Source organism: Protopterus annectens, chromosome 7.part1, assembly GCF_019279795.1.
Source record: "Protopterus annectens isolate FY-2018-M chromosome 7.part1, PAN1.0, whole genome shotgun sequence".
In the NCBI taxonomy this organism is placed as follows: domain Eukaryota; kingdom Metazoa; phylum Chordata; order Ceratodontiformes; family Protopteridae; genus Protopterus; species Protopterus annectens.
This window is the reverse complement of record NC_056740.1, coordinates 307,470,394-307,491,136: the sequence shown is the minus strand read 5'-3', so window position 1 is coordinate 307,491,136 and position 20,743 is coordinate 307,470,394. Positions and strand designations below refer to the sequence as shown.

The window sequence follows — 20,743 nt, the reverse complement described above, 5'->3', positions numbered from 1 at the left end:
TAATTTTGGCCTCTTCCCCCTGGGTGGCTGGGTTTTGGGAACTTTTTTTAGTGTGGAGCAGATGGAGCTTTTTAGCGACAGCTTACTTCTGTCCTACATCCCTGTCTCTTTTGTGGCATACATTGACTTTCCTGTTTTCGTACTGAGCGTTTGTCCATTTGCAGACATCTGTCACTCCATCTGTGGACATCTGTCAGTGCTCTCATTCTCATCTGGGGTACACCATCAGTCCACCTACAGACATCTGTCAGTGTTCTCCTTCCCATCTGGGGTACACCGGTCCACCTGCGGACATCTGCCAGTACTCTCCTCATCTGAGGTACACTGCATGCCTTTTGTTGATGCTTCTGTTCATGGTGTTCACCTTATGCTGCAGACAGAATGAAAGGCCCTGACCTTCCCCTTGACATAGGATTCCTCTAGCCACTTGACCCTGCTTTCCCCCAGCTAATTGAGCCCAAGGTGCCAGCTTCATGGACAGTCTGTGTGCCATCTGGCCGGACTGTTACTGTTTTTACATTTGTCAGTTTCCACTACATGTAGTAGTTAAAGCTTTGCTATCTCCTTCACTGCTTCATGTAAGTATTATGTTTGGCTATGTGTTATTTTCATAGCTCTTCACCTGTCATGTAGTAACTGTTTGTGTAGCTAGGGACCAGCCATCTGTACAGCTGCATTTTTAGAACAGGTGGTATATGTACTAGGAAATGTTACTGTAGGCTTGTTTGTGGAAACGTTTCATTTTGGGTGCATGTATACCTGGACATAATTATGAGGATGTTGCGTGAGGAAATAATTCATTGTGTCTCAGGGAAGTGCTTGTGCATACATGGACTCACAGCTGAAGTGACTGCTGGGACAATTTGTGTCATTTTGGTGTCTGTGCATATAGAATGCAAACAACTGGAAGGGTTACTGGGGACATATAGAAAGTCAGTCTGCAAATTACATTAGGTTACATCACTTATGCTTGTATTATTCTATTTGTGATTATATTGCCTGAGTGAGATAAAGGTTATCACTAGGTGACTACTGACAGCATGGAGCTACCATATTTTTTGTGCATTTCTCCTGGCTTTGTCAGTCATGTGTGGAATTTAGGTGGGAGGAAGGGTTCAGTAATATCCAAGTGTTAGACTATCTGACTGAATGACTCAGGTCTTCTCCTTACTGATGATAATGAGTCTGTGTTACATAACAGCTGCACCAGATAATATAATGAATGCCTACTCAACAGGTTATGTGCAGCAATTATCACCTGTGTCTCAGCATGCATACCTTTGCAATAATCAAAGGAAGGTCATTATCACATTAGCAATACATGCAGTTACAATTTAGCAGTGAGTCATCACTTTTCTGGGAAAAGTCTCAGCTGCTGTCAGTTATTCACAGAAGTAAAAGTCATTATCGATTTGAATGCACAAGCCAGGTTTTTTTTTCTCTGCTTGGAGTCATTGCAAACACCCCCCCCCCCCATTCTTCATCAACTGTCTACCCTCCTAAACCCCTGATTTTTTTCTTGCTGTGTGTGTGTGTGTATATATATATATATATATATATATATATATATATATATGTGTGTGTATGTGTATATATATATGTGTATATATATATATATATATATATATATATATATATATATATATATATATATATATATATGTGTTCATGTGTGTGTATATGGATACATATGTATGTACATAATGTACTTGCACATATATACATTGGTCGTATGCACATATATATAATTTGGGTGAATGTTTCATTTAGGGATGTGTATAACATGTAGTAATGAAGATGTTGGTAGGGGAAATAATTCATTTGTGTACCAGGGAAGTGCTTGTGCATACATGGTCAGACTGCTGAAAATCGTAATACAGATACGGTGTAACAAGTATAGGCTATCTATAGCTCAGGTTTCAGTGATGGTTGTTATAATTTTTTGTGTATGTATTCAGCTTTCAAGAATAATTTATTATCTGTTAACAATATGCACATACTGCAATGAGGAAAACTCTTGGGTCTTATTGTAACCAGAGTGATGGTCAGATTCAATAACTGAAATTATTACTTTTGTGACTAATTCTTACATGGATGAACCAGATAAGTTTGACATTTCAGCTTGTATTACTGTACTTCTGCTTATACTCAGTACTTGGACATGTTTCCACACTTTGTCAGTCATGGGTGGAAATTAGGTGGTAGGAGGAAGGGCTCAGTAACATCCAAGTGTTATACTATTTTGATTGAATTATAATGATTTAGTTTTTCTACTGAATGATAATGAATGCCTCTGCACTCCACACTGACATGTATTAGAACATGCTAATGTAAAACCTGTGTGTGTGCGCGCGCACTCGCATGTATAGTAGGTATGTACCTCTGCAGCATCATCACCACTTATGTACCTAATGCAAAGAATACTGCCCCTGGGGCTAAGATGGAAGATTTGCATGGGCTAACCAGGTAATGCATATGGTATACATATATATGTAGTCTTCTGTCAAACATCAGTAGTAATCTGTTTGCATTTTCTTTCCTGTGCAGGTTTGTCCACCTTTTCACGATGACATGGCTTCACGACCAGGAGAATGACAAGTTAGAGTGTGGGTATGTGGCCATTCCTACATTCACTGGGCTGCCAGCCATGCCTCCAAAACTGAAAACCAGTACAACTTGAGCTTCCCCACATCCAGTGTGAAGGTATACTGGATTGCAAGAAGAGGTATGCATTGGAGCAGAGTACTGCAGTTGTTGAAAGAGAAGTGTTCCATCTATGTAAAAAAAATCTCTGCGAATACACCAATAAGTGCCCAAATTACAAGACTGTAAACAAATGCTGTAGCGGTCAAACGATAAAACGACCAAAATAATGTAAAATGCTTAATTTTATTGTTTAAAATAACAAACCAAAGTTTAGCGCTTTCACCCACCCGTGAAAGCGCTAAACTTTGGTTTGTTATTTTAAACAATAAAATTAAGCGTTTTACATTATTTTGGTCGTTTGATCGTTTGACCGCTACAGCATTTGTTTACCGTCTTGTAATTTGGGCACTTAGTGGTGTATTCGCAGGGATTTTTTTTACATAGTTACTAAGTTTGTTTGTTTTACAGTGTTCCATCTACCCTGAGCCCGACATCCTTGTGCTGCACATTGAAGGGAATGATGTCATCAGTCAACCATTCGGAAGGCTACGGTTTCAAATCACAGCAATTTTTGAACACCTGCAGTCATGTTGGCCACGTGGTCATTTTGTGTGGTCTGACATAATTCCTCGACAGATATGGAAAACAGCAAACAGTCAACGGGCAGTGGACAAGGCCAGACTATTACAGAATGGGTTCATGCATGGCTTGATGCACAGGGTTAGTGGATCTACAATCTGTCATGACAGCATCACCTCAGAAGATGTTCAACTGTTCAGAAGGGATGGCATTCACCTGAGGAGGGCATTGCGCTCTTCTTGACTGACCTCCACAATGGAGTGAGGAGAGCTATGCAGGATTGGTAATATGCAGCTTGTGAGAAGAATGGAAAACACCCATGACCAAGTAGGGACCAGTATGGTAAGTAAAACTCTATTATGAAATGTGTTGTGTAAAATATATTTTTCTGAGTTTGGCAAATAACTGTGGTAAGGAGCTGGGAGGATGCTGAGAAAGGACAACAGTTTTAGGAGAGTGCTACCACGTACAATCTAATATGTCAGTGACCATCCTGCAATACTTCTGTTTTTACTCTGCTTTATCAGGCATGTGTAGAGTTTAGATGACAGGAAGGACTTACTAATACAGAACTTGATCCCTTAGGTCCATTGCTGAATGGACACATGTAAAAGGAAAAGGCATAGGTAAGGCAGACTGCTGACACTGAAGGAGGTCATGATACTGTAGTGGTATCAGCTGTCTGAGTGGGTAGCCAGCACAGCTATCAGACAGATCAAATGGCCTTGCCTGCCACTGAAGTCCCGTGCCTGTCCTGGGTTCATTAGTGGAGTGGCGGTCCTTGCCTTGCTTTTTCTCTTCACATGTACCCATTCAGCAGTATGTTGGCTACACCAAGAATGCAATCATATGTGTCTACGTGGTAAAACAACTAGTTCCGAATGCTATACACAAGTATAGCTATCAGTTTTGTTAGGACTCAGGTTATGGAAATTATGATTTTTTTTCATATTTTGGAAAATAACTTCGCAAGGGAGAATCTGAATATGCTAAGTAATGCCTCATTTTGAAGACAGTACTGGTGATTCCAACACAGTAAACGAATTGGGCCTGTATGTTGTACACATGTGCAGATATCAAAGTTTGTTTTGGACTTAGGTTATGGAAATTATGATAGTTTTTTCATATTTTGGTAAGCAACTTCTCAAGGGAGAATCTGAATGTGCTAAGTAATACCTCATTTTGAAGACAGTATTGCTGGTTCCAACATGGTAAAAGAATTGTGCCTGCATGTTGTACACATGTGCAGATATCAAAGTTTGTTTCGAACTTAGGTTATGGAAATTATGATTTTTTTCATATTTTGGTCAATAACTTTGAAAGGGAGAATCTGAATGTGCTATGTAATGAAGACAGTATTGCTGGTTCTAACATGGTAAAAGAATTGTGCATGTATGTTGTACACGTGCAGAAATCAACATTTGTTTTGGAGTTAGGTTATGGAAATTATGATTTTTTTCATATTTTGGTAAATAACTTTTCAAGGGAGCATGTCAGTGTGCCTAGTAATATCTCATTTTGAAGACAGTGTTGCTCCTTACAACATGGTAAAAGAACTGTCTTTGCACTGTACACATCTATAGATATTACAGTTTGTTTAGTCTTGTAGGATTATGAAAAATTATACATTTCCAATAATTCTCATTATTATGCCCATATCTTTGCAAGGGAGCATGGTGATCACACAAGTGATGCATCATTTTGAAGCTGACATTAAGACGCACAACTTCTACACTGATATGTAGGCACTGTCTGTTAAAGATGATGAGATATTATGCTTTATTTATCAATTATGAGAAATAGTATATTAATCATATTTCTGTGAATATCTCCATAAAGGAGTATCACACAGTAATGGTTAAGGTATCATTTTAAAGCTGACATTCATACTAACAAATTATATACAAATTGTATGGGTCTACATAGTACATTGACCAATATATTGTGCTTTTCTTTTCCAAAAAGGTAAAAAATATGTACAATATCAACATTCCTTGCCAAATATTTAATAATGACTTTGATTTGCACTATCAACATTTATACTGTTGAAAAGGTCAGTGTCTGCTGAACAACTTTTGTATTTACATTTTTAGTCTAGCTCCTATAGTTAAAGAGTTATGAACATTTGTTTTCTGTATGGTATTAGAAATGGATTTTCTGAAAATGAGCTCAGGCTGCACTGTTCTTCCTATGGTGGAATTAAGCAGGCAGCTTTTTCAGAGCTGCTCCAGAGTGAATGAGTTAACAATGATCTTGTTCCTCAAGTCAGGAAGTGCCCTGGGACAAAGCCAGCACAAAAATCACAGGTACCAGTAAGGTGAGACACCCTCAAACAAACACAGAGATCATGAAGATCTTGATGGGGAATTTTGTGCCCACACTTGGAGCACTTCTTAAAGCTAGTGGAATTCTCCATAATACACAAACCCCCCTAAAAAAAGGTGGGACAAAAACTACCCCCAAAAGAAATACCCAAAAAAGAGATACTTAGCTAGAATTAGGTACCAAACATAAGCTATCTAGAAGGCAAGCTTTAAGATACTAACACTATATGCAGTAACAGCCCAAGGTAAAAGTTCACACAACTGTCTGAAAGCTAAACATCACTATACTATCTAACAGACATCCTGAAGGGAAAGCAGGAAGAAAGAAGGAAACAAAGCCAAGGAAGGGCTGAACAAAGGGATTCTAAATCCTAACATAATTTTCTTTTAAGAGGTTATACACATTTTATGTATCTAATTAAATTAAATCCTATCAACTATCCCAAAATGGCACCAACATGCAACCAACAAAGTGAAAATGCAAATAAACAAGACACCTGCCGAGATTTTGCTACAACTTCAAAAGGCAGCAAACAAGATTTGAGTTACTCAGGTAGGGGAGGAGCAAGACATTACAGGAAGGGAAGAATTTGGAAAGGCTCGAGGCTAGAGCACTAAATAGGCTAGACTGGATCTCAGCGAAAGGCTCAAGGATCCATATGTTGGATGGGACAGAGTGGATGAATACAACTTAAAGGTTTTAACCTGAAGATCATAGCTTCTTTGGGTATGAGTTGTTTCTTCTTGCTTCCATATGAAAAGGTCCCTTCATCCTACCTATAGTTTCTGAAAAAGGCTATTTCTTCCATATGAAAATCTGATGAAATATTTTCTTCAGATTCCAACTCTGAAGAATTAGGGAAAAAACACCTGAAAGGCACAGTCAAGTCCAATCTCTTCAATGTCAGACTGGGAGTCACTATCAGAAAGTGAAGGAGGCCATTTTTTTTAGATGACAAAAGTTGGGAAAACAGACTGCAGGGACAGAAATGACATAAAAAAAGACTTTTGGAAAAAGAAAGCCTTTCCTCTTTAGTTTCTTTTCTTGATGGGGATAAAGAACAAAAAACTTGGGGTTTTTTTTTAAATGTTCTTTGTGGAAGCATCCAAAGACTTGCTCTGGGTTGTATCCAACATACAAACTTCAAAACAGGTACACTGTTCCTCTTCCCTCATCAGCACTTGAAGAATGCTGTCTAGCCCTTCCAAAATCACTAGGCAAAGCTCTCCCTTCTTATTAGTATTTGTAGGACAGGCCTTTGAGGATGTGGCAGACTCCAGATCCTTAGCAGCATCCCTAGTAACAGCACCAGAGGGGCTGGAAGAGAGCAACAGATAGTCTGAGGTCTCCAATAAGGCCACAGCAGCGAATTCCATTGGGAGCCAAGGAAGAGATAGTGAAGGAGAAAACCACTTCAGAAATCTTTCCAACATTCTTCTTTTTCTTAGGCATTGGAAGGGAGATGTCAGACATACTGGTGCAAGAGTCTACAGTCGTTTCCGCAAGGACCTTAAGCCATTGGTTCTCAAGAAATACTTTAAGGGATTCAAGATGAATTTTGACAGTTTAGTGTGTAAAAAAAAACAAGTTACACAAGCAGGCTCTGTACAACTCCCCTAAACAAAACAGAGCTGTATAGGGAATATTTAAAAGTAATTTGTCTTCCACACAAACACGTCCCTTTCCTCCTAGACATAAGCAAAGAATTACACAACTTTTTCACAAGAATAAAAAGAAAGTAAAAGGAGTACTTTATCTGGTAAGTAGACCAAACAAGAACACAACAGAACCACTGAGGACTCAGTGAAGACAGAAGCCGACTGGTATCTTCAACAGCAAAAAAGTTCTGAATTTTGGCACCTGTACATCTGCTTTTTCTCCAGCTCAAGCTCCTTTAAATGTACCATGCAAGAAGGCACCCAAAAGTTTTCTTATAATGTTCGGATGTCCAGTCCTCGGCAGGATACATACCATATACTGCTATATGGTACTGCAACAGTGATCTACTGATGAACATATACTAAAGCTTACATGCTCTGAAATTATTATTCTTAAGGCATGGAAACAAAATCCAGTCATGTTTTTAATATGCTAAAGTACAAATCCATTCAGTTTTTAGCATCTGAAAATATACCCAAACCTACCTGAAAACTGCAATGGCCTAGAAGGATGAGGATAAGAAAAACATTCCATCTCTGAAGGGTTAAACACTTTCCACAAAATACCTGAAGCCCAATATAGACACACGCTTCTAAAAAGCAAAATAGGTTACAACATAGCGATGCACACATTATACAGTAGCATAATGCTCATCTCAGTGCTCATGGTGCTATCAGATAAAAATAAAATAATGAGTAAAGGGTCCTTAACTGTCCTGCACCTATCATAAGTGCTTTCATTTTACCACTGGGCCCACTCACCACTGTGACATGATGGTCCTGCTTCACAGAGACATGTTCTGATACACCTCTGGCAGCCACTCCTTCCAGACTACTCTCCTCCAACCGAGAACTTTCTTTCTCTGCTGCCCTTGGCTCTTCTTTGCTGGGCATAGGGTGCTGACTGCTTCCAGGCTGTACAGTTTCTAAAGCAGTAGGACCCGCAGGCACAGCAACCTTGGCACCACCCACTGCACCTTAAAAAGGGAGACAATGGCTTCAGTTTAGCATCTAGCCAAATTGAGACATAACATAAACACAACTCAATCATTACCTCTAGGCATTACAAAACAAATGGAATCCCAACTTACAAAAACAGAATTTCTTTCAGACGGATCATAAAATTGATAAGCTGTTAGAAGAATGTCAAATAACAGAAAAAACACTACCCCCTTCAGTTTATGAACAATGAAGCAAAAAAAGAAAGGAAGGCTTTACCAAAAGATAAGACCTGTCAGATGGTACAAAACACAGAAACACCACTCTAGTGTGAGATGGAAGCATCAAACCCTTAGAATACCTGTTTGAAAACATTTGGATTACAATCAGAAGTCTTCATCACTCAAAAGTACAGCTGTGTCAGTAAAACCTACCATTACAGTACACTTGAATGATCACTGCTGCAGTGGCTTTAGCTATATGGGTTATATCCTGCCAAAGATATAACAGTTGGACGGCTTCCAAAGCTTCAGGGCACAACTATTGGGCAGCTTGGGCCAAGCTAACTAAAAGACAAGTTTGTATGAGAAGCCCTTCAGAGCTTAATTGCCAGTAGAAACAGGAAGGCCAAACCCTGAAAGGGCAATGCTAGGCACAACAAAAAAGAAATGTCGACACCATGGTATAAAAACATGAAAACAAAGTGGATAGCTGCAGCAGCTACAGCAGCAGTGACCATTCAATAATCTACTGTTATAGTAAGTTTTACTTACACAAGTGCACTATGTTCATCATATTGATCACTGTTGCAATTGCCTAGCTATATGGATAGATCACCTTAGCTAACTACAACTGGGAGGTGGACGGAGAAAAGTCCAGGAGCCCCTGGAGAATGGTCCGAGCAAAGCTTAATCTGGAACTACAGAAGGAATCAAGCTTATAAGTCCTTTACAAAAGTATGTACACAGGACCGAGCAGCAACTGCCAAAATACGTTTAGAATCCAACCCTTCCCAAAAAGCCACAGATGAAGCTAAGGCCTTGACCCTGCCTGAAATAGTTTTGTAATGGTGACTGTAACAACTGGTATTAGCCTTAGACAACCATTTGGAAATGGTCTGTTTTGACAATGGTTATCCCTTCCTCTTACCTTCACAAAAAATGAATTGATCAAAAGGTTTGAAAGATTTAGTTCTATCAAGATAGTACCCCAGTTGTCTGTGGACATCCAAGGTGTGGGGAGTACATTTTCTCTCTCATTTTTAGGTTTAGGAAAGAAAACAGGGAGATAGACAGTTTGGCTTAAAGTAAACTCAGACACCAATTTAAGCATAAAGAAGGATTAGTTCTCAAAGAAACCCTGTCCCTATGGAAAGTGAGGGAGGGTTAACTCACTTTAAGAGGGTTACAACTCAGATATACCCTTCTTGCAGAAGGCAGAGCAATCAGTAAAACTGTCTTCCATGTTAGGAACCTCAAGTCAGTCAGATTAGCTGGTTCAAATGCAGCAAGTGTTAGCTTCTCCAACATAACATTATACATCCCAAGGAGAGGCCAACAGTTTTCTTGGAGACCTCTCATGTAAAATGCCTTTCGAGAACATTTTTCCATAAGACCGCATTGAAAAAGGAGGATCCATGAACAAACATGCTGAAATGGCTGATTAATAAATCCTGACAGAGATTAAGAAAAGCCACAGGATAGTAACTCTCACAAATATTGTAGAACCACAGAACAACTAGCCCTGAACAGGTGCTGGTTATATTGCTGGCACCAACTACAAAATGTTTTCTATTTGCTAATATGATTTTCTAGTAGTAAGCTTCCTTGCCTCCATTAGTATATACTGCACATCTTCAGTAAAAAGGTGCCTTAAAAGAATTAAGACTCATCATCTAGGCAGTCAACTAAAGAGGACTGATGTCAGGATTTATCACACAACCCTCTTCTTGTGTGAGTACATCCACTCTGTGAGGAAGCTTGAGGTAAAGTACAGTTTTGTACCTACCATAAATGTAGATGTTAGAGTGTAAACACTGCTGCAGTCATTACACTTGGGTTATCCTGCCTTCAGGCGGTCCTGCAGTCAGCTAAAGTTCCAAAATCTTGGTCCGGCATCGGTTGCTGTCGCCTCCTCCCTGACGTCAGTGCGACAGGGGTATATAAGATGCAGCCAACGCCATTTTTTCAGTTTTTCTTGCCCCATATGTCAGGTGCCCCCAAACAGGTAGGCAATTCAAATTGCTAGTTAAAAATACAAAAGAAAAACAGACAACCATTTTTAGTTACCAGCAAATACTCCCCATAGGTAATAAAGGGTAGATGCCCTAGGTAAGTACCAGAAGGTAAGAGGGGAAGGAGGGAGGGGAACCGGGACTGCAGCAGTGTTTACACTCTAACATCTACATTTATGGTAGGTACAAAAGTGTACTATGTTCATCGTGTTACACTGCTGCAGTCATGATACTTGGGTGGAATCCCAAAGCTGAGGTAGGGAGGCTGGATCTATAATGCATTAGGGGTGGCTATAAGGCCCTGCAGTACCGCAGTGACAAAGCCAGCTCTGGATTTGGAGTATAAAGGCAAATGTTAATGTTTGGTGAAGGCATGCACAGAACTCCATGTTGCTACTTCCAAAATATCCTTGGTAGGTACTCCTCTGAGGTAGGCAGTTGAGTGGCTGTTGCCCTGGTGGAGTGAGATCTAATGCTGCTAGGTACAGGTTTCCCATGGTGGGTATAGCAGAAACGTATACGGTGTCCTATCCATTTTGACATAGTCTGCTTTGAAATGGCTTTTCCCTCTGCTCCTGCAGCGTATGCTACCAATAACTGCTCAGATTTTCTAATAGCTTTGGTTTTGTCCAAGTAGAAGCGTAACGGTCTGTGAATGTCCAAAGAATGTAGTAGTCTCTCCCCTTCGTTCTGTGGTTTTGGATAAAAAGTTGGCAAGTGAATAGTTTGGTTTAGAGCCACACTTGATATCACCTTTGGCATAAACGTAGGGTTAGTTCTTAAAGACACCCTGTCCTGGTGGAAGATGAGGAAAGGTTCCACTACCATTAGTGCCTGTAATTCTGAAACTCTTCATGCTGATGTTATTGCCAGTAGCAGAGCAGTTTTCCAAGAGATGTATTTTAATTCTGCTGTGTTAGCTGGCTCAAAAGGAGGTAAAGTTAATTTTCCAAAACAAAGTTGAGGTCCCAAGTTGGTGTAGGTGCTCTACGGGGCGGTCTTATGTTTTTAGCCCCTCTGAGGTACTGTTTGAGCAAAGGATTAGAAAAAATTGGTGGATCCGTGTTGTAATGAGCAGAGATAGCGGAGGTGTGGATCTTTATGGATGAAAAAGAGAGGCTCCTGTCCAGCATCTCAGTTAAGTATTGCAGTATCTGAGGAATGTTTGGGACAAAGGGTCAAGGCTGTGCGCTTTGTTCCAGGCACAGAATCTCTTCTATTTGCCCGACTATGCTTTCCTGGTGCTAGGCCTTCTGGCCTCCAGAATGACATCCATAACAGCTTTGGAGAGAGGCACTGCTTGCTTGACTAAGTAATTTTCCATGCAGCTAGATTTAAGGTCTTTAGCTGGCTGTGAAGTATCTGATTGTTGTGCTGTGTCAGAAACTGTGGGATTTGAGGCAAAATCCAGGGTGGTTCTTGTGCTAAGTTCTTTAAGATTGGGTACCAGTGCTGGCGTGGCCACACTGGTGCAATCAGGATCATTTTTGGCTCTTCCTGCCTGGCTTTTATGAGTACCTTTGGAAGGAGAGGTAAAGGAGGGAAAGCGTATACTTTTAGTTTTTTCCAGCTGAATGAGAGGGTATCCACTTTCCAGCTCCTTGTGCAGAATTTCTGTAATGGGCAGTTTTTTGGGGAAGCAAGCAATTCTATGTCTGGGCTCCACCATTTTTGTGTTATCATTCTGAATATTTGTTGGTTCAGTTCCCATTCATGTGGGTCCATAATGTTTCTGCTTAGGTCGTCTGCCAGTGTGTTTTTCTCAACTGGCAGGAATTGTGCTTGCAGATGAACTTGGTAGTTTAGAGCTGTGTTCCACAAGGTCATGGCTTGTCTGCAGAGGGGGTAGGAGTGTGTGCCCCCTTGCTTGTTTATGTACCACATAACTGTGGTGGTGTCTGTCCTTAGTAGTAATTGTCCTGGATGCAGTAGGTCCTTGAAAGCTATAATAGCATTTTGTACAGCTAGCATCTCTTTTTGATTGATGTGGAGATGTCTTTGCTCTGTGGGTCACTCGCCCTGGATACATTTTCCTGCCATGTGTGCTCCCCAGGCGTAATCCGATGCATCTGTTGTCAGTGTCTGCCTGGCTGTGGGTTGAGTGAAAGGCTGTCCCTTGTTGAGGTGACAAGCTTGTGCCCATCGAAACTCCTGTTGTAGGCAAGGAATTAGTGGTATAACTGTTTCCAAACTTTGACAGTGTTGAGACCATACGCTCTCTTTAGGTACCATTGTAGTTTCCTCATATGCAGTCTGGCATATGGAATTAGCAGTATGCAAGATGCCATGTAGCCCAAGGCCTGCAGAATTTTCTTGCAGGGAGTTGTGTCTTTGTTGCTATTAATTGAAAATATTGAGTCAGTTGTCCTTGCCTGTCTGGTGTGAGATAAGCCATCTGGGCCACTGTGTTCAAGCTGGCACCCAGGAATATTATCTGTTGTGAAGGCACTAGTTTTGATTTCTTTTCGTTTACTGTGTACCCCAGGCAACTTAACATTTTTACATACGCCAGATGCTTTAGTAGAATGTCCTTGCTCTCTGCTTGAATCAGGCAGTCGTCCAGGTATGGATAAATTTGAATTCCATTTTGCCTGCAAAATGCAATTACTGGTCCCAGGCACTTTGTGAAGTCCCTGGGCGCAGTAGATAAGCCAAAGGGCAGTGCAGAGAATTGATAGTGCATTGAACCAGCTAGAAATCTGAGGTATCTTCTGCAGTTTTGTCTGATAGGGACATGCAAGTATGCCTCTTTGAGGTCCAAAGTCACGAGCCAAGCTTTCTTGCCCAGCATGGGAAGAAGCTGCTGTAGTGTCAACATCTTGAATTTCGGAACATCCACGTAAGTGTTTAATGAAGAAAGGTCCAGAATGGGTCTCCAGGCTTTGTCCTTTCTGGGAACCAGAAAGAGTCTTGAGTAAAATCCTTGTCCTTGGTCCTGTGGTGGTACCTTTTGAATAGCTCTCATGTCCATGAGTGCTGTAATTTGTTTTTGAGTCTCTGCCCACTGATTTGGTGGCAGATTTGGCATTCCTTTTAGCCTTGGCAGGGTGTGAAAATGGAACCTGCAACCTTGAGATACAATGTTGAGAACCCATTTGTCTTTGGTGATGCAATGCCAGTTGTGATAGAAAAGTGCCAGTTTTCCTCCTAAGGGGGCTGCCAAGAGAGAGCTGTTTGGCAGCTGCAGTGGAAAGTCATTGAGGCTGTTTTTTTATAAGGTTGAGGCCTGTCTTCCCTTCTTTCTGGCCTGGTGTGCCCCATTGTCAAGGCCTATAAGGGCCTTGTGTCTGACCTCTACCTCTTGGACGTCTGTATCTGCCCCTTTGAGGTCTATCTGTGACTGGAAAGGACCAATTCTTTGTTGGCCAATTTCTGCTAAAATGAGGAGGCTGAACCTGTAAGAAATCTTTCACTGTTTGCATAGATTTTGCCTTATCCTCCATCTTCTTTAATACCTCCTCTGCCTTAACTCCAAAAAGCACATCCCGCTGCAAAGGTGCATCCAATAATTTGACCTCAACATGATTTGGTAACATATGTTCTTTTAACCAAGCATGGCTTCTAATGACAGAGCCTGTAACTGCTGCTCTACAGGAGGCCTCTAAGGAATCAAACCCACATTGCAAAGTATGTTTTCCCACTTGTTCAGCTGCATGCAATAAATCCTGCATTTCTTTTAAATTAGGAGGATCTGAATCTGGAAGCCTCTTTTGTTTCAACTGAGACATCAAAAATTGCTGATATTTTAGCATGTGAAACTGACAATTCAAGGCTCTCATTGCTAAAGTTGCAGACGTATATACCTTCTTTCCCCATCTGTCTAATGCTCTGGAATCTCTGTCAGAGGGAACTGGGTATTTTGCTGATGACGCCTTAATCCCTTTGGGTCCCTGAGAAATAGTTTCAGGGTCAGCAACAGGGCGTTTGTACAGAAATTTGTGAGATTCAAGGACTCTGTAATATCTATCAGGTTGAACTGGGGCTGGGGGTAAGGAGTCAGGGTTCAAACTGCATTCAGTGTACACATCATCCACAATGTCTAAAAACTGGCGGGATAGCTAGGGGTCTGTGTTGAGGCAATAAAAGGAAGTCTCTGAGGCTTTTCTTGGATTCTGAGTAATCCTGGCCTTCCCAATGGAAATGTTCCCTTATGGTGTGTAAGGTCTTCCCCAAAGGAGTAATCCTCAGTGGGAGAGGCTGATGGAATTGATTCCTCAGCATCAGAATCCTCACAAGGGGGTAAAGAATATCCTAGGTCCGAGGAAGAGTCTGAGGAAATGGACACCTGGTCAGAAGATTCATAGTCTGCATCCTTGTCTGGGCCTTTTATCAGGAGGGGGATGGGACCCCCTGATCAGGGTGATTAAGTCCTCAGCCATTTTTAGCATTTGTTTCTTAGGCATGGAAGCCTGTCCTGGAGAGAGTTGTGTCTGTTTCTTTGCTTTTAAGGGGGGCTTAGACTTAGCAGAGGGATTAATGGTTAACTGGGTAGGTCTGAAAACACCCTCTGTAGCTGTGGATTGCTCAGCTACTTCGGTTCCCTCTGTAGGGTTAGGATCGGTAAGCTGAAGAGCTAGTGCATCCAAAGGCCCAGCCAGCTCCACGTGGGAGTTGGAGGCGGTCTGTGGTTCTGTGGAAGCAGTCGTCAGGGGCTGCGTAGGCGCCTCGCTGAAAACCGTAGAACCAGCGACAGGGCTAGAAGAGGCCTCGTTGTCAGTTTTGGAACTCGGATGCCTGCCCTTGTCCTTGCGCTTTTTATACATTGCGATCATCGGAATTTCCGACGGCATGGTGTAATTGAATTTTCTATCAAAATAATGTCGGGCAAAATCAAACCAATGTTTAATAGTGCGCTTGTTAAACCTAGCAAAAAACCGACAACCAGTGATGTCGTGGTCAGGGCCTAGGCATGGAATACAACAGGAGTAGAAATCCTTATGAGGTATTTGCTTCCCACAAGAAATACAGTTATTAACTTTTACTGACATCGGTCTGAGGCAAGAAAAAGTTTCCCCAACAGGGTACTTAGCTTTTTTAGAAGACTTCGGTTCTGAATTCGGAATGAAAATCTCAGGAGTCGGCCGACCGGCACTTGCGAACTGCTTCTGCTTCGGGCACCGCGCAGCAAGAAAGACTGGAGAAAACGGCGTCGGCTGCATCTTATATACCCCTGTCGCACTGACGTCAGGGAGAAGGCGACAGCAACCAATGCCGGACCAAGACTTTGGAACTCTGGCCGACTGCGGGACCGCCTGACGGCAGGATAACCCAAGTGTAATGACTGCAGCAGTGTAACACGATGAATGTCTGCCCCAGCCCTTTCCAAAAAAGGAAGAACCACAGCGGCTTTTGCCAGAAGGGAGTCACCACATCTTGGGGGATTCCTTCTGAATCTTCAGAAGTACCCTGGATATTACTCAAAGGGTAGAAAAGCATAAAGGAACATTCCTGTCCAAGGAAAAGAAAAGGCATCTGTCTCCCAGGCCTTCTTGCATGGAGTCCTGGAACAGAATATTGCCAGTTGACTGTTCAGAGAAGGCAAAAAGGTCTGCTTGAGGAACTCCTCATAGATGGATCAAATCTTGGAAGACAAAATAGATGTGTAAGAACTTACCATAAAAATAGATGTCCTTCTCTTCTCTGTTGCAGTATTCTTGACAAGAGAGAGCTGCCTGCTCAGATGACCTGATGTCAGCTAGTATACTAAAGTCTTTTACTATTGTAAGATGTGTACATCCCACACAGGCAGCTATCAGACACAGGCCATAAAGGTGACATACATGCGCACCATCCTCAGAATTGAAGCCCCAGGAGGACAGTCCAAGGAATAGTGTGTCAATACAAGAATCATGGGAAGAGGGGTGGGACAAAATATTGCAACACAGAAGAGAAGGACATCTATCGTTATGGTAAGTTCTTACAGAACTATCACATGTCCTTCTATTCACCTGTTGCAGTATTCTTTACATTAGGGAGAGTACCAAAGCTCATGCAGAGAGGGAGGTGGAATTAGCAGATGAATTTTCCAGGATGCCATGAAGAATGGCTCTGACAAACACATCACTAGATCCAAAGATGGAATCCAGCTTGTAATGTTTGGTGAAGGTGTGGACAGAGGTCCAGGTAGCCACTTCTAGGATAGAATTGGTATCTAGCCCCTTTGAAAAAGCACCAGAGGAGGCCACTGCTCTGGTGGAGTGAGCTTTGACGGAGCAGGGAGGGGGTTTCCCATGGTAGGCATAGCAGAAGGTAATGGTTTTGGAAATCCAGTTAGAAATGGTTTGTCTGGACACAGGTATCCCAGCGCCCTGGGATGGAATGAGACAAACAGCTCGCCTGATTTCCTAATGGATTTAGTTTTGTGAAGGTAAAATCTGAATTGTCTGTGCACATTAAGTGTGTGCAAAATCTTCTCACTGGTGGTGTGGGAGAAGGGAAAAAGGTTGGTAGGTTGATAGCCTGGTTTAAAGGCAACTCAATAATCACTGTGGGCATAAAGGTGGGGTTGATGCGAAGGGAGACCCTGTCCTTGTGGAAGATCAAAATGGGGGAGAAGCCATCAGGGCCTGGAGCTCAGACACACTTTTAGCAGAAGTTAGGGCTAGCAGCAAGACAGTTTTCCAGGTACAGTGTTTTAAGGAGCAAGACGAAGTGGGCTTGAAGAGTGTGAGGGTCAGCTTCTCTAGCACAAAGTTAAGGTCCCAGGGAGGGGGTACAGTCCTACTGGAAGGTTTAATATGAAGGACACCTTTGAAGAACTGTGTGGCCTCAAATCTAAAAGCTGAGGGAGGCAGACAAGCAGAAATGGCTGATAGATGTGCTTTTACAGATGAATAGGCTAAGCCAGTATTGAGCAACTCAAACAGGTAAGAAAGAACCAGAGGGAAATCCACTGTTAAAGGGTCCAGATTACAAGAAAGACACCACATCGAAAATCTTTTCCATTTGGATAGGTAAGATTTCCTGGCCTCCTGCAGGACTTGAATCATGTCTTCTGAGAATAGGTGTCTAAAAGGCATCAGGGCTCTATCAACCAGAGAGTCAGCTATAGAGTTGCCAAGTGTGGGTAGATGAGGGAGCCCTTGTGTTGTGCGAGTAGGTCCACTCTGTGAGGTAACTTGTGATGATTGCCCTTGGCTAGGTGCAGGAGAAGGGGGGAATCAATGTTGTCTTGATCTATAGGGAGTTACCAGCAAGATTTTTGGTTTGTCCTTCTGAATTTTCAGTAGGACTTTAGGAATGAGTAGAAGGGGAGGGAATGCATACAGAAATTTCCCCTTCCAGGATATTGCTAGAGCATCCACTTTCCATGCCAGGGGGCGAGGTTCCCTGGCACAAAATCTTGGAAGTTGTCTGTTCAGAAGGCAGGCAAAACAAGTCTATTTGAGGAATACCCCACTGGTGGACTACGTCCAGAAACCCATACCTGTGAAGCATCCATTTGTGGGCTTGTGTTGTGGATCTGCTCAAGGTGTCTGCCACAGAGTTCTGACTGAAGGGGATGTAGACTGCCTACAGAGAAATCTGAAGTTGGAGGGCTAGTTTCCAAAACTATAAAGCTAATCTGCACAGGAGGTAGGATATGGTCCCCCCACTGCTTGTTCTCATACTTGAACAGTTATGTTGTCTGTGTAGATCCTCATCTGGCCTGGGTTGAGAAGGGACTGAAAGGACTGAAGAACTAGAATCAATTCCTTCATCTCTTTTACATTTATGCAATCCTTTTTCTGAGAGGGATACCATAGCTCTTGTACAGTAGGAGAACTTAAACACAGCCCCCCACCCTGTATCTGAAGTATCTGTGTAAAGGTCTTGAGTTGGGGGCAGGGGGTGTATGGGAAGTCCCAGGTTGATGGACATTTGTTGGCTCCACCATAGAAGCTCCTTCTTCAAACAAGGTAAGAAGCAGAAATTGAAGTTCCACAGAGTGGGCATGTTGTGTCCAAACAACTTCAAAAATCAGTGAAACTTCCTCACATGAAGCCTTGCCAAAGGCAGCATAGGTATGGTGGAAGCAATCATTCCAAGGATTCTGAGAAGTTGCTTTGCTGAAAAAATGTGCATGGGAAGCAGGTTTGAAAAAGACTGGTAGACCTCCTTGTGCCTCGAGGTGGAAGGGAACTATCAATTTGTCTGTCTGGAATCTGCACCCCAGAAAGACATGATCTTGGGATGGGGTGAGTGCAGATTTTTTTTGAAGTTGATTGCGAATCCTAGTTGTTGTAGGATGACAATGGCCAAGTGGAGACTCCTCTGCAGTTCCAGGCAAACACCCCAAAGGAACAGGAGGTCGTCCAGGTAAACTAAAATTTGAATGCCGTGGAGTCTTCAGACTGCGACTACTGGGGCTAAGCATTTTCTGAAAATTCTTGGGGCTGTAGAAAAACCAAAAGGAAGGTGGAGAAGTGAATGTGGCAGGATGCCACAAAGAAAGAAATTTCCTGAACTTGGGATGAATGGGGAATATGCAGGTAGATTTCTTTGATGTCTATGGACACCAGAAAGGCCTGTGGAAGGATCAGGGGAAACAAGGTCAGAAGGGTGGGCATTTTGAAGGTGGGCACCTTTCGGAAGATGTTTAGGAAGGAGAGATCTAGGATGGATCTTCCAGGGGCCTTCCTTTCTGGGTACTAGGAACATGCAGGAATAGAAGCCTGTTCCTTTTTTAGTGTTTGGGCACTGGTTGTATGGTTCCCTGTTCCAGCAGGTCTGCCAATACCTGGGGGAAGAGGGGTGCCTCTTCTGCAGGTAGTTATGGGATAATCCTGAAGGGAGGCACCATTTGTCCTGCCATGAAATATCATTGTTTTCTGATGTACAAGACCCAGGTGTCTTGTGTGATGGATTCCCAGGCTGGAAGGGATAGAGAGAGGTATAAGGAAAGAGATAGAGCAAAGAAGTTCTGAGGAGTCAGGAAAAAAACAGCTCTGTCAAGAAAAAGCTGCTTATGTGGGTGGGAAGAGGGGGGAGCTGAGTAGTGATGAGCTTTCTTGCTCTCCTTGGAGGGCTTAGCATGAGAGGGTCAGGTTTGCTTGCGAATGAATACCTGTTTGGAAGGATAGTTCCTGTGGAATCTGGAGACTGGTAAGACCAAGATGTGCTTGAGTTCTTTTAGCTCTCTATTCTTTTCCTGCAGTGATTTGAAGAAATTAGTTGAAGCCTGACAAATAATACAGAATTGCCAAGGGGAGCATCCAAGAGCTTCGCCTTAATGTCCTCAGGGAGGGGTCAAAGCCTTAACTATGCAAATCATCTCAACACTGAGACAAAGGAAACTGTCCTTGAGGTTGCCTCAACAGCATCATAGCTGCATTTTATTGAGTGATGGGCCACCTGGGAGGATGCAGCAATAAGGGAAGAGGCCAAGGCCTTGACTTCTGAATCAGGCATGTCAGAAACAATTTTAGGTAAGTTCCACTGTATACTTAGTCATATGTGTTTAGCAGTTCAAAGCCCTAAAGGCTAGGTTAGCCAGTGTATACTTTCGTCCCCAACCTCTCTAGTTGCCTACTGTCTTTGTCAGAGAGGAGGGGAGAGGTGAAAGGAAGGGACCACAAAGCTTTGTCTGAGGTCACGGAGATGACTGAGGGGTCTGCAACAGGTGCCTTTAACAGGAAGTTGCAGTCTTGAGGAACTTAATAGTGTCTGTCTAGCTTCTTAGGGACCAGAGGTTAGAGTCAAGATATAGGAATGTGGAAGCAAAGGCATCCAAAAAGGCTGGAATAACCGGTGGGGTAGCTGATGGGCTAGGGGTTTCCACCTGGAAAAGGTCATAGTACCTCTTCTGAACATCTGACATTTGAGTGCTGTCCCACCTGAAGTGGTCCCTCATTTTTAAAAGGGTTTTCCCAAATGAGATTTCCTCCATAGGTGAATCCATCCAATTAGGCTCTTCCTCAGGGGAGGCATAGTCTAATGGTGAAGGAATTTGTGAGGAGTAGGCTAGGGAGTCACTTTCATCATCAGATGAAACTTCTTCCTCTGAAGTAGGTTGTTGTCTGACCCTTTTTTGGGGTGAGGTAGGCCAACAGAAGGTAGGAGTATGGGGCAAGGACAAGAAGGCCCTAAATAATCTTTGGGCAAAATTTTGCCACTCTTTTTGGGGGTCCTGATGAGGGGATGGATGTTTAGTCTTTTGTTTTTTCTTAGCAGGCACATCTACCCAATATAAGGACAGGGGTTCTAAAGTAGGCCTGCATTCAAGTATATTCAAATTGACTTCTTCCCTCAACAGGATTTACGTGATTTCCCCTTCAGCCTTCTGACAGAATGAGCCTTGGTTCCACTTGGACATCTGTACCAGATGCCTGTAACGCCTCCCTGGATGTGCTGTTGTCCGGGTCTAAGGCAGCCTGCAAATCGG

The 20,743-nt window shown here is 42.5% G+C and overlaps 1 protein-coding gene across 1 annotated transcript in view; it reads right to left on the bottom strand.

The window, feature by feature from the left end:
* USP19 (ubiquitin specific peptidase 19) overlaps positions 1-20,743 on the bottom strand; it is a 3,461,697-nt gene that overhangs the window by 2,677,319 nt on the left and 763,635 nt on the right. The window contains exon 8 of the mRNA XM_044078491.1: positions 7,971-8,185. Coding sequence (XP_043934426.1) covers positions 7,971-8,185 — 215 coding nt within the window. The remainder of the gene's footprint in view (positions 1-7,970; positions 8,186-20,743) is intronic.